The 16891-nt window shown below is 42.2% G+C and overlaps 2 protein-coding genes across 4 annotated transcripts; one reads left to right on the top strand and one right to left on the bottom strand.

Annotated features, from left to right (window-relative positions):
• Positions 1-2554: 2554 nt before the first annotated feature.
• trmt1l (tRNA methyltransferase 1-like) lies at positions 2555-10819 on the bottom strand. Of its 2 annotated transcripts, XM_060866829.1 has the most exons (17): positions 10679-10745; positions 10489-10553; positions 9857-9985; positions 9709-9771; positions 9499-9612; positions 9292-9356; positions 8886-9042; positions 8661-8778; positions 8463-8542; positions 7394-7616; positions 6954-7166; positions 6164-6354; positions 5939-6017; positions 4590-4756; positions 3885-3950; positions 3476-3602; positions 2555-2871 (listed from the first exon to the last, which is right to left on the bottom strand). In XM_060866829.1, the coding sequence occupies exons 3-17, from the start codon at positions 9969-9971 to the stop codon at positions 2679-2681; spliced, it is 1971 nt and encodes a 656-aa protein (XP_060722812.1). In that variant the 5' UTR covers positions 9972-9985; positions 10489-10553; positions 10679-10745; the 3' UTR covers positions 2555-2678. The 2 variants fall into 2 exon arrangements, with proteins under 2 accessions (XP_060722812.1, XP_060722811.1); XM_060866828.1 differs by lacking the exon at positions 10489-10553 and having other exon boundaries at positions 10679-10819.
• A 72-nt stretch (positions 10820-10891) lies between these two features.
• On the top strand, positions 10892-15155 carry cbr4 (carbonyl reductase 4). Of its 2 annotated transcripts, none has more exons than XM_060866831.1 (6): positions 10892-11088; positions 12196-12351; positions 12451-12571; positions 12676-12809; positions 14013-14147; positions 14332-15155. In XM_060866831.1, the coding sequence occupies exons 2-6, from the start codon at positions 12207-12209 to the stop codon at positions 14508-14510; spliced, it is 714 nt and encodes a 237-aa protein (XP_060722814.1). In that variant the 5' UTR covers positions 10892-11088; positions 12196-12206; the 3' UTR covers positions 14511-15155. The 2 variants fall into 2 exon arrangements, with proteins under 2 accessions (XP_060722814.1, XP_060722813.1); XM_060866830.1 differs by lacking the exon at positions 10892-11088 and adding an exon at positions 11537-11809.
• The last annotated feature ends 1736 nt before the right edge of the window (positions 15156-16891 follow it).

Here is a 16891-nt window from a genome sequence, read left to right as displayed (position 1 = left end):
CAGGTGTTTTTGTTTGGTACCACACATGGAGATGTGCATGATGACCAAACGTCTCTACGTTGGTCTTATCAGCCCAAAGAATATTGGAATATCCAGAACTGTTGTGAACAATTTTTGTGGTTGTTGTTGTCCCTAGTGTGTGAATGAGAGTGTGTGTTCCCTGCGATGGGTTGGCACTCCGTCCAGGGTGTATCCTGCCTTGATGCCCAATGACGCCTGAGATAGGCACAGGCTCCCCGTGACCCGAGGTAGTTCGGATAAGCGGTAGAAGATGAATGATTGAATGAATGTTGTTGTTGCAAAACTTCAGTCATCGTCCATATTGTTTTTGAAGAAAAGGAACTTTTTCCTAGTCACCTTGAAAGGTGAACTCGTTCAGTCTTTTTGTGATGGTGGTCTCACATTTACTCACAAACACAACATGCACTTACAGAGCATTGGGTCACACGATGTAACTCTTAGGGTTTTTCTTTATATCCCTGCACATTTAACGTTCCGAGGTTGGGCTGAGTTTGCTGGGTTGCTTAAGATTAGCAGCTGTCGAAGTCTTTCTCACTGCAAAATGATGAATTACAAATTATTTGGAGATGGCCTTACAACCTACACCACGTTAATCAGCAGTAACAGTTGCTTCTCTTTCAGTTGCTTTTTTGAAAACTATTACTAAATATTGAGACCCTTTTTTTTGTCAGTGTACACCAGTGATGATACCCATGATCAAGTCCAGATTACAGCACTGACATATATCTCCAACCCCACTGACTGCTGATCTACACTGACACTGTGTTTTATTAGTTACTTAATTCTGGTTTTGATTTTGGTTCAGAACAGAATCTTTTCTCAAATGTTTCCGCTTCATAACGAATGTTTCGATTTTACTTGACGTTATAAAGCTTTCCTTGCCTTCTAAAAAAAGTTGAAGTTCATTTCTTAAATACGATTAATTCATGTAAAAATTGATTAGACTTATGTGCTCTTACTCAAGATGCTCCACTTTTCCCATATCTCTCTAGGACAACAAAAATTGAAGGAGAATGGATGACGGTTAAAGTAACGGGGGTCATAGAAGCCTTTATTACCGCCACGTATACATTACAGCACAGTGGAATTCTTTTCTTTACATATCCCAACTTAGGAGGTTGGGATCGGAGTGCAGGGGCAGCTATGATACAGCACCCCTGGAACAGGGAGGGTTGAGGGCCTTTGCTCAAGGGCCCAACAGTGGCAGCTTGGCAGTGCTGGGGCTTCAACCCTGATCCTCCAATCAACAACCCAGAGCCTTAACCACTCTCTGCCCTTAACCACCACCGTAACCACCATCACTGCCCAAAGAACAAAGAGTCAACAAGGTCCCTTTGTTAAGACTTCAGCCAGGGTTCTGTTCATCACCCAGAACAACGGACTTGTGTTGTATAAGGAGAAAACTATCCAAGCAGAACTGTCCCAGCGATGCCCGTGGGAGAGGACTGTTTACAGTAATAGAGCTGTAACTCAAAGCTTTCATGAACTCATTACTGTTTAGTTAACAATAGAAAGCCTGTGGTACAAACGTGCTGCTTTTTCCATGCCAGGCCAGGCTACACTACTAACAGTCAAAATCCCACTGAAGCAGTAATTTATAAACGTCATAAAACCAGAAGTATCTCTGTAGATGGAGGTAATGAAAGTTACCGTACTAGATGATATGAGGGGCTTGGGGGAAAATTCACACAGCTTTTAAAGCCATGGCTCCTCTTACTGTAAATTAAACCTTTAATGAAAGGTGTGCTGTAGATGAACCCATAGACAGGCTCACATCTTAAACAAGTGTTTTAATACCCTGTCGAGTTAGTGTACATCAGCTAGCATGACATAAAAAAACCCTCCAGTGGAAGACGTCGTTCTGTATGAAAACATTTCATTTTCCATCCACACACTCCGACACGCATCAGGATTTCTCCTTGCATTATACGAATACATTTGAATTAAACTATTTGCATACACATATAAAGTCTCTACATTCTACTAAAACACAGAATTTTATTTTATTTGTTTTAACTCAACAGCATGTTGTATAAATCTGACTCAGCAGCACAGAGGCTACAGCTCGACAATACAGAAATCACATCACGCTCCAAAAAAAAAAAGAAGGTAAAACTGCTCTTAAAATATTCATATTCCAACGTGGAAAAAATAAATATAAGCATTCGATACTGAAAGCAGACAGGCTCAGATTGAAAGATTAAAGAAAGAAAGCCAAACAAAATGGAACAAATGGCACAAAGTCTCAGTGCATTAGGATTAGGATCCCTGTGCATACAACTGTATTATATAGCAACCACACATCAATGTAGAAGATCAATTTAGAGTAAATCTACTTTTAATATAAAATCATTTTAGAATGCAGGAACACTGGTCATGTCATTATTATTAATACTGGTTAATACAGTAATACTCTAGGTGGTGTACTATAGAGTACAGTAGTATGAGCAAACACCCCCCCCACACACACACCCACACACAGACTCCCCCCACAGACAGCCCCCACCCCACCCCACACACACACAGACTCCCCCTGGACCCACACACCCCTGCACACAGTTATGTGACAGCACGTTGCCACAGCAACATTTCTCAACACCATCACATTATTAACATTCCTAATATTGCTGTTGGCTTGCGGCCACGTTTAGTCTTTTTTAGCCGTCATTTTTTTTAGCCTCTGTGCTGAGACTGCTGGCTGGTCCTGAGCTGTAGGTCGGCACGCTGTACTTGGTGAGCACAGACTTGAACTGCTCCAGTGTGGCGTCTGTGCGAACTCCAGTCGGGTCAAAATGCGTGCGGCTCACCCTGAATCCGGCCTCGGTCAGGTACTGCAGGAACTTATTGAGTCTGGGGAAAGAAACATGCTTTTATCTGTGTATAATTTAAAAAGACATTTATACCAATATTTAATTCATAATAAACAAACAATAAAATTGAAATCCCGTTGTAAATATTTACAAAGCCGTGTAGACACTGTGTCATGAACTTCTACGTAGTCTAGGATACAAAAGTAATCCAGTAGCCAAAAATATACACACGCTGTGTATTGTACATCACACTGCCAGCTGAAAGCACCATTCTTCTTTTAATAAGCAATATCCTATTTCTAGAACCTTCCACGTCAAAATATTTACATCTTACGAGTCTTAAATAAGGAAAGAATTAAAAAAAAAAAAGATGGGCTTCAGTAATATCTGGGTAATCATATTCTTATGATTATTTATTAGTTGTTTTTTTTTTTAAGCACAGCATGTAGCCAATGATTGGAACTTAAATTTGTTTAGTAAAACGAAACACTATTGAATTGTATGTTATCCATGTATGCCTAATGTTGGGAAATGTCTAAACATGGAAAAAGATCTTTGTAATACATTTCTAATTATTCTTATAAATAAAGTTGTAAAACTTTACTGAAGCCCATGGAGGTAAGAGTGAAGTGAGAACGACTCACTTGGGCATGTTCATGCCTCGGATGCTGTGCCGATGGATGCTGTAGTAGAACGCAGGATGCTCCAGGGACGCGTCTGACTTTAGCTTCTTCAACACATTACTAGACTCCTCTCCGATTCTGCGCTTTCCTAAATGGGGGGGAAAAAACTCTTCTGTTCTGTTCCAAGCAGCAATAAATGAGTAAGAGAAACTTCAGTGATTACAAGGTTCTAGCTACGCAAAATAGCTGAGCGTGTTTAACGTGTACAAAGAAAAATGATGGCTTTTGTAAAGCGACTTTCTTTATGCACAATTTAAGATAACATAAGCTAAAGTTTACTAAATGTCTAAGTGTCACTTAAGTTGAATTATCACAAGATTTGTTTAATCACTCCATGACATTTAGCTCTGAATCACAGTGAAACAGCTACCTGATGAATCAACAGTGTCTGCTTCCTCCACCTTCTGTAAGGTTTTGATGACGACGCCGCACTCGACTGCCGAAAGAGAAAAGCGGCATCCTTTAGTAAATCTGACAATATGTTTATCAGGAGCAGAGCAAAAGCACTGTGAATATTAGCTGTTGATCTACATAACATTAATAGGTATTCAAGACTAATTGTATGTGTGTGTGTGTGTGTGTGTGTTTAGTCGAGTGGCAGTCTGCGAATGAAGGGCGGGGCCAGGGGATGGGCGAGACTGTGCTCGCGTGTGTTTTGTGTCGTAGCAACCTGGAGTAAGGATAAAAGGGAAGAGATGTGTGCTTCAGGAGTGTGTGTGTGTGTGTGTGTGTGTGTGACCAGATTAAAGTCTGGGCTTCTTTGGAAGTTTAAAATCATGCCATCGTCAGGAACATCCCAAAAGCACCATGTGGTCTGGGCCTCACTGAGCTGCCACAATCAGCACACCTAATCGACTCTAAACCAGCCGCATGGGATTAGTTTGTAACGAGCACGTTCACTCCTGTGAGTTACACTTGTGCACAGTGCTGATGTGAATTTAGCCTTAAAGGACTAGACGTCTGTCTGATTCCTTGAATGTTAAAGCTGTGTCCACGTGATCCTGCATGCTGTATAGGAACTCTAGCAGTGGTAAGTGAAGGAGCAGAGCAGAGGTGGAGTGGCTCGCTCACATACCTTGGTTGGTTAGAATGAGTTGTCCTGTGACTGAGAAGGATTTCAGGGTGGTGCAGTCTGCCTCACAGATCAGAGTCTTCACTAGAGGCTGAATGTCCTCCATGCTGTGCTGCACCGCTGCCACCAGCATACGCCTCAGGAAGCCAGTATTAAACAGAGACCCTGACCTGGTACATGCACAGACACAAGGACACACATGAACACACACAGACAGAGACCCAAGGACACACACACACAGACAGAGACCCAAGGAGACACACACACACAGACAGAGACCCAAGGAGACACACACACACACACAGACAGAGACCCAAGGAGACACACACACACACAGAGAGACCCAAGGAGACACACACACAGACAGAGACCCAAGGAGACACACACAGACAGAGACCCAAGGAGACACACACAAACACACACAGACAGAGACCCAAGGAGACACACACACAGACAGAGACCCAAGGAGACACACACGAACACACACAGACAGAGACCCAAGGAGACACACACGAACACACACAGACAGAGACCCAAGGAGACACACACGAACACACACAGACAGAGACCCAAGGAGACACACAGACAGACAGAGACCCAAGGAGACACACACACACACACACACACACACACACACAGACAGAGACCCAAGGAGACACACACACACACACAGACAGAGACCCAAGGAGACACACACACACACACACACACACACACAGACAGAGACCCAAGGAGACACACACACACACACACAGACAGAGACCCAAGGAGACACACACACACACAGACCCAAGGACACACACACACACAGACAGAGACCCAAGGAGACACACACACAGACAGAGACCCAAGGAGACACACACACAGACAGAGACCCAAGGACACACACACACAGACAGAGACCCAAGGACACACGCACAGACAGAGACCCAAGGACAAACACACACACACAGACAGAGACCCAAGGACACACACACACACAGACCCAAGGACACACACACACAAACAGAGACCCAAGGAGACACACACACAGACAGAGACCCAAGGAGACACACACAGACAGACGGAGATCCAAGGACACACACACACACACCGACCCATGGACACACACAGACCCACACTTCAGTGGTCATTGAGGGACGATTGAGTGAACGAATGTATAATATCCATTTTGACCCAGATTATTCTTTACTAAAAGTAAAAAACAAAACAAAAAAGTCTTATTACACCTCTAATGAATATAAAAAAGTACTGTTATATATAAAAAATTAGGAACGAGAAAAAATAATTCTAAAATAGCTGACGAGACATCAATGAGATCGTGAGTTTGAGGTTTAATAAACAAATCTAACCAGAGAGGTCCGAGCTCGACCGCAGTCTTCCCGGGCATGCTGCCATGGCACTGACACGGTAACTGTCTGTACTGGTTCTCTAGTGAAAAAAAGAAAAAAAACACAACCGTATAAACGAACACAATTAATGAGACCATCTACTTTAAAGCATCACGCTGCAGATAATACGCTAAATTCTCCCTGATGAACCTGATGCATACTTGATGGCCCTGATTCTGTACTCACCCTCCACCATGCTGCCTGGCTTAAGGAACACTCTCTCCTCACACCACTGACAGTGCAGCAGCTGCCGCAGTTTCTTGGCCGTTTCATCAGCCTGCGTTGGGCCTCGGAGCACTCGCACCACCACCAGCACGAAATGTTCCAGAGCCACAGCCAATAAAACCTCGATACCTTTATTACAGCGTGCTGCTGCTCTGAAATTACACACACACACACACACACACACACACACCAACTTAACATACAATTTTTACAAATCATTCAAGTTACTCCATTACTGTTCAGGCTTTCTGCAGATCGAGCACAAACAAGTCAAAGAGTTTTCCACCAATTGGTTTAATAAGCTGCATATCAGATGCAGAGGTTTCAAATAAAACGCTTATTAGGGGAAAACAACAAAACTAAGAAAAAAAATATCCCACAATTCAATGTTCGCTATGTTCCTTTACCGAAGTTTCTAAGCTGGAAACATTAACGGAGGATGAACCGGACTCTCAGCCGACTTCATCTACAGATCTGTGTAGCTTGTTGTTGTTGTTGTTGTTGTTGTTGTCTCCTAATGACTCCTTATGTTAGTGATGTTTAACTTTGACAATTTGTTTGAATCTGACGACTAATGAATTTAACACAGTTATATGACATATAAAGCTGAAATATTGGATATGTTCGGGTTTTTACGTTGACAGATAAAGAAGTTAGAAAGTCACTGGAAACTGAGTCAATTGAGTTCAATTAAGTTCTGATACCAGACACTGACTCACTGTTCTGTAAACTAGTTAACACACTGCCCTACCTGGCTAGAGAGGCCACCACCATGCGTGCCGCCAGCTCTCTGTAGTATTCGGTCCTGACGATCTGGCAGCCGTAATGTCGTAGAGTCACGTTCAGAGATTTGGAGTAGAGCGAGCCGGTGTCGGTGGACGTCACGGAAACGATTCCTAAGTTGCGTACGTTCCTGAAGGCGGCATCCAGGTAGTTCACAGAGGTGCCGAACGGGTCGAGGTGTCTGACGGCAGAAAACAGTATCATGATCTGTGCTTTAATTGAACATTTACTGAAGGACGTCAGCCGTTTGTGTTATTTTGTATTATAACTTACTGATTATTGATGGCATTGATAGTGATTTCGATATACACGTGAGATCAGAGATATACAGATAGCAGTTCTCTAGAACGCTTTTCAGGAAACCTTTCCTCTTCTGCGTCTGTATTACGACCCCCAGGTTTTACTCACATGTAGTCAAAAGCTCTCAGGTGCATGAGGACGTTGGCGTCCATCTGTGTCACTTCCACTGTGTTGACGGGGTCGTCGCTGTCATCTGCCTGCTCCGCCTCCAGACCGATGTGGTTGAGGTGGCAGTTCTCCTTGATCATATTGACGCAGGCTTCGTTGATGTCATTTATGGTCACTTTAACCGCACTGCGGAGGTGCTTGGCCCACTGCAAGCCCATTATACCTGCTCAGGAATTGTGAGAAGGAACCATAGACAAGGGGGAAGAGAGAGAGAGAGAGAGAGAGAGAGAGAGAGAGAGAGAGAGAAAGATAAAGATAAATAAAAGAAAGAAAGAAAAACTGGTGACACTGGTACAAGTGATTAAAAAGCTACACCTGATAGTGTCTCTTTCTAAATAAATCCCACAATGCACCGCAAAAACCAGGAAATGACGTGGAGGGAAAAAAAAGGGAGACGAAACGTACTCTCAGTCATCTTCCTCTACAAATGTGAGTAGCTTGTTATTATCGTATATGTAGCTCTCAAATGATTCCCGACGTTGTATTTGATGTTCCATATCTGGTTCGTTTGAGTCGAACAACTTCAGCGTGTACTGATTAAAAAAATAAACAAATAAATCCACTAGCTAGAAACGATACAAGGTGTATGCACAAAGCATTTCATAATGAAACACACCGTAGATATCGGTTGTGTCTCATGTTGAACGCCGGTGGTGATGTTTTAGAACACGAGTATATAGACATGACGATGGAAATGAAGGCATCAGTGTCCCAGTGTGACAGAACTCCGATTCCCAAACTTCCTGTAGTCTGTGTGATTAACTCGTTCGAGACTCCTCTAGATGTTAAAGGTGTGTCAAAGGAGTTAAAACATCAGAATCGTTTTTTGTCTCCCAAGAGTGTGAAATCTTTTCTGTTCACTTCTGACTAAGATAAATGTAAGAACTGCTGCCTTTCTTAGATCTTCAGATCTTAAAGCACAACTTCTGTGTAGTGTGAATGCTCTTAATAAATAATCTATTAATGAAGAGAGCGTTAATCTTGAGCGTTAATCTTGAATGAGCTTCACCTGTGGCTCCAAAAGCATCCAGACATTCGATTGGACTCCTTTCCTCAGCAAGAACAGCAAGAGAACAAAACACCAACTGCCTACCATGGAGAGGGAGCAAGAGAGGAATGAAGCTCTGAGGAAAACTGATTAGAGAAAAGAGAAAGACTAGAAACGAAAGCTAGTGAGTATGTGTGTGTGTGTGTGTGTGTAACTGACCTGTTGGTCTTCATCTTGCGGTTGAAGTAAGTGTCTGTCTTCATGGGTGTGCTGTGGTTGGGCATGAGCTGCACATTGGTGCCCAGTTCTTTCATGATCTCATATGCCTGACCTGGAACTGAAAGAAGACAGAACAATGTACAATTTTTCTAGTTCAGTTTTTACAGAATCTCTCAAACCAGAAGAGCGACAACACAGACAACACACATACACGAGTCTTCATACCCGGTTCTTCAAACGATGTGTCTGAAGTCCCCGAATAACTGGCTTCGGTCTCGCCTTTGTTGATGTGCCGTTTGAGGTGGCTGATCATGTCAGTTTTTCGAGCAATGGTGACAGAGCACACCACGCAATGGTAGTGTGCTACTAGCCGGGCCTGACTCTGGAAGACATGCACGCATTAGAGAATCTAGAGAACAAAACGAGTCCTGTTTCCTATTCAGTTCAGTTGTATTGTATTTGTACAATGCTTCCGGATGGATATTTAGAAACAGTGACAAAAAGAAACTCCAAGACACAAGGACTAATCAAGGAGCCTCTAAAGAACATCTTGTACATAACACGTGTCTCAAATCTCTCATGCTTTCATATTTCCACTCCATTTAAGATGTTTGTTAAACTGAAGGTTCACCTGATCTAACCCCTGGCTGGACTTCATCTGTCTGCATGGCAGGTGACAGATACACATTCTCTGACCTGCAAGAACCAACAGAAGCAAAGTAAGTCACGATCTTATAAAAGGTTTAATAAATATGTCATAAATCATCATACAGTTCATGAGAACTAGCTATAATTAATAAATCTACAGTGCTGCTTCAATACACAGTCAATTAATTACCTTCAAATTCCACATAGACTTTCCAGTGAAGGTTCTGCAGGTGTCGTCGCAGTTTATGGCTGTAACAGGCCTTGAACTTCTCCTCTGGGCATAACGGGCAAGACTTCCTACCGGCTGTGAAAGGCAGTGGGCAAACGCAGTCAGTATCTTAACTGTAGCTAAAGTGGATATAAAGTCACCAGGTTTATTTCCAATATTTCAGATCTTTACCTCCATTTAAGTCAACAAGCATCTCCAGACCTTCTAGTGATGTCTGGATGGAAACGTGTCTCTCTGTAAACAAAAAAACATTCATTCATTTCAGTGACTTCCACGAGAAACCAAATCAGAAAAGGATTCTCAGTCACTAATCTCCCACCTGACATCGAAGACACAGGAGCTTGTGCTTGACGGTCCTCGGTTTTCAAAAGATCACTGGATGTGACATGATGGTCAGACATCTGCTTGCTCTCGTCCTCGGATGCTGCTGCCATCTTCACAGAGTCTCCTACAGTAACATGCATTACGTCAAAGTGAAATACTTCAGATGGTTTTTATGTCCAAACATTTTTTTTTTTAATTTTTGTCCACTAATGATTGTTTTGCAAAATAAGTGATAATATATGAATATAAAGCTACATATTAAATATAAATAAATCTTATTAGATGTTTTCATTTAATTAGTTTTAACAAACAAACAATGCAATTGTTATACACACTGCCTGAGGTGTGTAGAAATTGCACAAGTGCTTTAAAAGTGTCGGACGTGACACAGGTGAACTCACGACAACATTAAGGCGCCCCCACGTGACATAAATAACATACGGGTGGACGGTCCTATTGCGGAGCTCCGCGATCAGACCACTACATCACACTTCAATCAACCTGCACTTCCAATTCGCTATAAACTACTAAATCCTTGTATATGGTCACCTCGTGCACAGAATAACTGAATTGTTAAATATTATCAACCGAGACGAAAATACAAATGTACGAATCTACGCTATCTACATCTAGGTCCAGTGATGAAGCTCCGTGAGGAGGCCCATATTTACTTCAGCAGTTTAAAAGTCACGCTAAAAACACATTCAGGTGCAACACAAAGTCATTTGTACAAATTATGGTCATTGTCAGACGGTCATACTTCAGTTGTTGCTGCATTATTAAATAATAAAAAAAAAAAACACATGCGTTATCTTGCCTTTATTATTGGCGTCCTCCTGGTGAAGCTGCACTGCGTCGTCTTCCTTGAGCTCCGCCATTTTAACTAAGCTAGCTGCGTAGAGTCCGTCCAAACTACTTTCCCACCCGTATTCTGGCAAGCCACGCCTCTTTTAAATAGGATGTACGCAGGAGGAGGGACCTGTTCTAATACGGGTGAGGAAAAAAAACGATAGCTTACGGCGTAAAAGCGTCACGCACTAATGTGGGCGTGGCTACGGCACACAGCTGATCCAAGATGGCGACATCCATATACTTGTTTTGAGGAAACTCGGGTGAAGTTCCATGATAGAACCAAGAGAAAAGGAACACAGCTAGTAATATAATTATCTTGGAGGCAAATCCTCCAGACGGAACACAAGAGTTAGGTCGCATTTTGACTGTCAGCAGGTTTGTTTACATGCGACAATTTTAATCAATCAGAATGAACTCAGTTTAGTTGAGGATTCCGAAAGCATTGTTTTCGTTTTCATAACATTGCAATCCGAGTCACATATTCGTTTACATTCGTGCATTTTAGATACTCCAAAGAAAACTGTTCAAGCGCACAGCGTCTGTTCCCCACTACACTGCGCATGCGCACAGCGTCTGTTCACCACGACGCTACACTGCGCATGCGCACAAGCTCATTTTAAACAGGATGTGCTAGAATTTAATTCAGTTCAATTAAATTTTATCCCTATAGCTCTTTTTAAAATTGACTTTGTCCCAAAGCAGCTTTACAGAACATAAGCATAGAACAAAATGTTATTATAAAGGTTAATATAAAATATAATACAAAAATTCATAATATTAGAAATATTTAAATGTGCTTGTTTTTATCCCCAATGAACAAGTCTAAGGTGTCTGAGGTGACTGTGGGGAGGAAAAACTCCCTTAAATGATGGAGGAAGAAACCTTAAGAGGAACCAGACTCAAAGAGGAACCTCATCCTCATCTGGGTGACACTGGAGGGTGTGATTATAAATATACAGTCTGATAAATGTTGTATTGATGCAAAAGACCACATGGAGTTGGCATGAAGTAGAAGTGGTTCGGATACATTCCATAGAAGCCATAGATGTCACACAGATGTCTGGGGATCACCTGTGTGTCCGCTACACTGCTGCCTGTAATTCCACTGCAATAAAACCACATACACAAAAAAAAAACCACATACACTCAGCCTCAATATTTGCATTCGCAGCATTTAGCAGACACCCTTTTCCAGAGTGACTTACATTTTTTTTATCTCATTTTATACAACTGAGCAATTGAGGGTTAAGGGGCTTGATCAGGGGCCCAGCAGTGGCAGCTTGGTGGATCTGTTATTTGAACTAATGACCTTTTGAGCGATAGTACAGCACCTTAACCATTAGGCTACCAAATCCCCCCTCAATATATTTAGCATTCAATCTTTGTAACACATCCCTAGATCCTTTGCAACAATCATTAGACAGGAAATAAAACGTGTCTGTTGATGTTTATTTTCATTATGTGGTTTTTTTCCTCCTATAGACAGACGGCTGATGTCCAGGTTAAGTGTAGTGTTTGGAGGCTCCCGTGGCATTGGGCGAGCAGTAGCCCAGCTGTTGGCACAAAGGGGGCATCGAGTTGTGGTGATCTCCAGGAACCAAGAAGCAGCACAGGCCACAGCAAAGACGCTTTCTGGAGGTGAATCACTTAAACCCTGAGAAATATTTTGAGATATTTTCCATGTAGTTTTTCAAACCTAACAGAATTTTTTCTGTTCTTTTATATTTTTTACTCTAGAGGAACATTTGGGTCTCAGTTGTGACATTTCAAAAGAGCATGAGGTGCAGGGTGCGTTCGATACCATCACTAAGACCTGCGGCCCTGTGGGATACCTGGTCAATGCAGCAGGTGTCAATAGGTGAGAGTTGTTTTTAGCACTTAGTGCAGTATAAATTAAATAAAATAAAAAGAGTACAGCGTCTCTTGGTATTCTTAACCAGATTTTCTGTCTCTGTGTTTAAGAGATGCATTATTAATGAGGTGTAAATCTGAGGACATGGTGTCTGTTCTTCACACCAACCTGCTCGGCTCAATGCTCACCTGCAGGGCAGCGTTACGGAGCATGCTCAGTAAAGGAGGTGCTATTGTCAACATAGGTCAGCTATAACATGACAATCTCTGTTTCTTCACTGTATTACACACTGACATGACACTGATCTTAGGATATTGTCATGTATGACTATCCTTAGTCATGTTTTTAGGAAAATACTGCTTGTTAGTCTTCAGAATGAAAATGAGAATAAAATAAAGCAGTTTATCAGTTTATTTGTGTAAACATTGGCAAAAAGAAAGCAGAAATCTTCATCAGACGTCTTCATTACGCCATTTTGGGAGCAAAACATCTTCCAAAAAAAACAAAAAAACAGAAAGAAAGAAAGAAAGAAGAAGGTTAAAGCCTCTGGCTACCACTCAAATGGTTGATGGTTCAAATCCTGGAACCTTTAAGTGATCCTGCGCTCTGATATGTAAAGAGATGAATTTTGCTGTGCTGTAATATAAATGTGAGAAATTAATGCGTGTTCATGAGTATAAAGTCTTTTTTTTAAAAACAATTTAATTGAGTTTTTTTTGTATAGGGCTTTTAACAATGAACATAATCACACAGCAGCTTTACAGGAAGATGATTTTGGTGTATTATTTGGAATTGTAGATGGATTTATTGTGTGTGTGTGTGTGTGTGTGTGTGTGTGTGTGTGCAGTTTGCTTTGAATTTCTTCTCTAGAATATTACAGACGTTGTCCAGTTTAAGAAAAAACCTCAATGAATCATTTGGCGGCTGAAAAGAGCCAGAATTTTCATCATTAGTCTGTTTGAAGCTTCAAACACGCTGTGTTTGCTGTGGAAATGTGTGTAATTCACGTAATGACCACTAGGTGGCATCAAAGAACCATTATTATCTACATTTAACCCTTTTTATTGTAGCTCAATAGTGAGCAGAAATACAGAGCAAAATAAAGACAGTTCATAGAATATGAAATAAATAAAGAACAAAAATAATAGTAATAGATAAAGAAACAAAATATAGGAGAAAATGATTAGATGTTTAAGGAAGTAACAGGAATTTTAAAATGCTGCTGAACTTTGATTGTTTACATAAGATTTGTGTACTCATGTTTGAAAGAGTTTCAAGGTATTATCTTAAGATCAGTGTTACACAAAGGTAATGTTACTGCACTGGAAGTCTATAAAACAAATAGGAATATGACATTTGTGTGTATGTGTGTGTGTATGTGTGTGTGTGTGTGTGAATGTGTGTGTGTGTATGTGTGTGTGTGTGTGTGAATGAAACATCTCCACAGGCTCAGTAGTGGGTGTGAAGGGAAACGCTGGTCAGAGTGTGTACAGTGCCAGTAAAGCCGGACTCGAAGGCTTCACACGCTCTCTGGCCAAAGAGGTCGCGTCTCGAAACATTCGAGTCAATTTAGTAGCTCCAGGTAGACTTGAATCATCTCCTTTCCTCTTATCAGTTTGTGTGTGTGTGTGTGTTGTAAATCAAGCCCTGGATTATTATAGTGTACTCTTTCCTGAACCAGTGTCCATGTGGAGTACACAGGGAGTCTGTAGTAATGAAGCCTGCACTACAGGTAGTTTAGTGTTTCCTCTTTGTCTCTGTTTCAGGACTCATTCGAACAGACATGACAGCAGGGATGAAAGAAGAAGAGTATAGAAAGAAAATTCCGCTGGGTCGGTTCGGGGATCCACTGGAAGTAGCTCACGCTGTCGTGTTCCTCCTGGAGTCTCCGTACATCACAGGACACGTCTTGTTGGTGGATGGAGGACTACAACTGACCATGTAGTTCTTGATTCTGTTCAGTCTTGTCTGTAAGACTCTGTCGACGAGGCTTGCAGTGCAGCAGCCTCAAGCAAGGAAGCTTTCCAGAGTTACATTCACTACAAAGAGACGACTTGACGAACTTCATGCGGTCACATTGTTGGATTTCAGATTACCGCCTGCCCTCCAGGAGAGTCTCTGTAAACATGATCGTAATTGTCCTTGGCGTTTCGGCGACCGTTTATGTGAACCGTCTCCACTTTGTGGTTATACTTAAAATAGATGTATTGCACATGTTCAGTCAGCTGTATCACCCCACATGATGATTTAAGGGATGTTTAAAAAACATTTGCTAACCGCAGTACGTTCAGTACCAACATTCAGGAACATCACCTACAGGGTTTAACAACTGGAATCTGTTTCTGGAATAGTTTTATAAAGTGAGTTATCGGTCATTTCATAGCGTATCTGTCCAGTTATATCTGCAAAGCACCAACATGGCTGAAGCTTTTCGTTCCAACCGAGCAGGAGCTGGGATTTGGTTGGAATGAATAACTGTAGGCACTTCTGACTGGACTTTTAAGGATAAGATTGGATATTCTTGACTTAGAGAAATTGTGCATGTCTTTTAACTCCCTCACAGAATAAATCTTATCATTGTCAGTCATAATCAGTCTCAGCTTCATTATTCACTGCAGCATACACTGTAATGTACTGCCAAAGGATCGTGGGTATCTGCTCCAGTATAACAGCGCTTTAGTCTCATCTTTGCTGCTCTTCTGGGAAGAAAACTGATTATTATTGGGGATTTTGTGCATTCAGTACACTCACTCACTCACTCTCTTTCTACCGCTTAACCCGAACTACCTCGGGTCACGGGGAGCCTGTGCATCTCAGGCGTCATCGGGCATCAAGGCAGGATACACCCTGGACGGAGTGCCAACCCACCACAGGGCACACACACACACACACTCTCATTCACTCACACAATCACACACTACGGACAATTTTCCAGAGATGCCAATCAACCTACCATGCATGTCTTTGGACTGGGGGAGGAAACCGGAGTACCCGGAGGAAACCCCCGAGGCACGGGGAGAACATGCAAACTCCACACACACAAGGCGGAGGCGGGAATCGAACCCCCAACCCTGGAGGTGTGAGGCGAACGTGCTAACCACTAAGCCACCGTGCCCGCATTCAGTACATTTGTTTTAAAATATCTTTCAGTACACGATAGGTCAATGTGAGTCGACATAACATTGTCATACATAGTTATGTGCACCCGTGCCCATCACACGCATGTGTGCTGCTTGATCATCTCATTCCAGATTTATTCCCCCTGTTTGCTGTTATAATGAGCTCCACTTTTCTGTGAAGTCTTTCCACTAGATACAGGAGTGTGTCTGTGGGGATTAGTGATCATTCAGCTACAAGAGCATTAGTGAGATCAGACACTGATGTTGGAGTGTGTGTCTGTGGGGATTAGTGATCATTCAGCTACAGGAGCATTAGTGAGATCAGACACTGATGTTGGAGTGTGTGTGTGGGGATTAGTGATCATTCAGCTACAAGAGCATTAGTGAGATCAGACACTGATGTTGGAGTGTGTGTGTGTGGGGATTAGTGATCATTCAGCTACAAGAGCATTAGTGAGATCAGACACTGATGTTGGAGTGTGTGTGTGGGGATTAATGATGATTCAGCTACAAGAGCATTAGTGAGATCAGACACTGATGTTGGAGTGTGTGTGTGGGGATTAGTGATCATTCAGCTACAAGAGCATTAGTGAGATCAGACACTGATGTTGGAGTGTGTGTGTGTGGGGATTAGTGATCATTCAGCTACAAGAGCATGAGTGAGATCAGACACTGATGTTGGAGTGTGTGTCTGTGGGGATTAGTGATCATTCAGCTACAAGAGCATTAGTGAGATCAGACACTGATGTTGGAGTGTGTGTGTGTGGGGATTAGTGATCATTCAGCTACAAGAGCATTAGTGAGATCAGACACTGATGTTGGAGTGTGTGTGTGGGGATTAGTGATCATTCAGCTACAAGAGCATGAGTGAGATCAGACACTGATGTTGGAGTGTGTGTCTGTGGGGATTAGTGATCATTCAGCTACAAGAGCATTAGTGAGATCAGACACTGATGTTGGAGTGTGTCTGTGGGGATTAGTGATCATTCAGCTACAAGAGCATTAGTGAGATCAGACACTGATGTTGGAGAGTGTGTGGGCAGGATTAGTGATCATTCAGCTACAAGAGCATTAGTGAGATCAGACACTGATGTTGGAGTGTGTGTGGGGATTAGTGATCATTCAGCTACAAGAGCATTAGTGAGATCAGACACTGATGTTGGAGTGTGTGTGTGGGGATTAGTGATCATTCAGCTACAAGAGCATT

Source organism: Tachysurus vachellii, chromosome 3, assembly GCF_030014155.1.
Source record: "Tachysurus vachellii isolate PV-2020 chromosome 3, HZAU_Pvac_v1, whole genome shotgun sequence".
Taxonomy (NCBI): Eukaryota; Metazoa; Chordata; class Actinopteri; order Siluriformes; family Bagridae; genus Tachysurus; species Tachysurus vachellii.
Note: the sequence above shows the minus strand (reverse complement) of the source record. Positions and strands in the feature narration are given on the sequence as shown.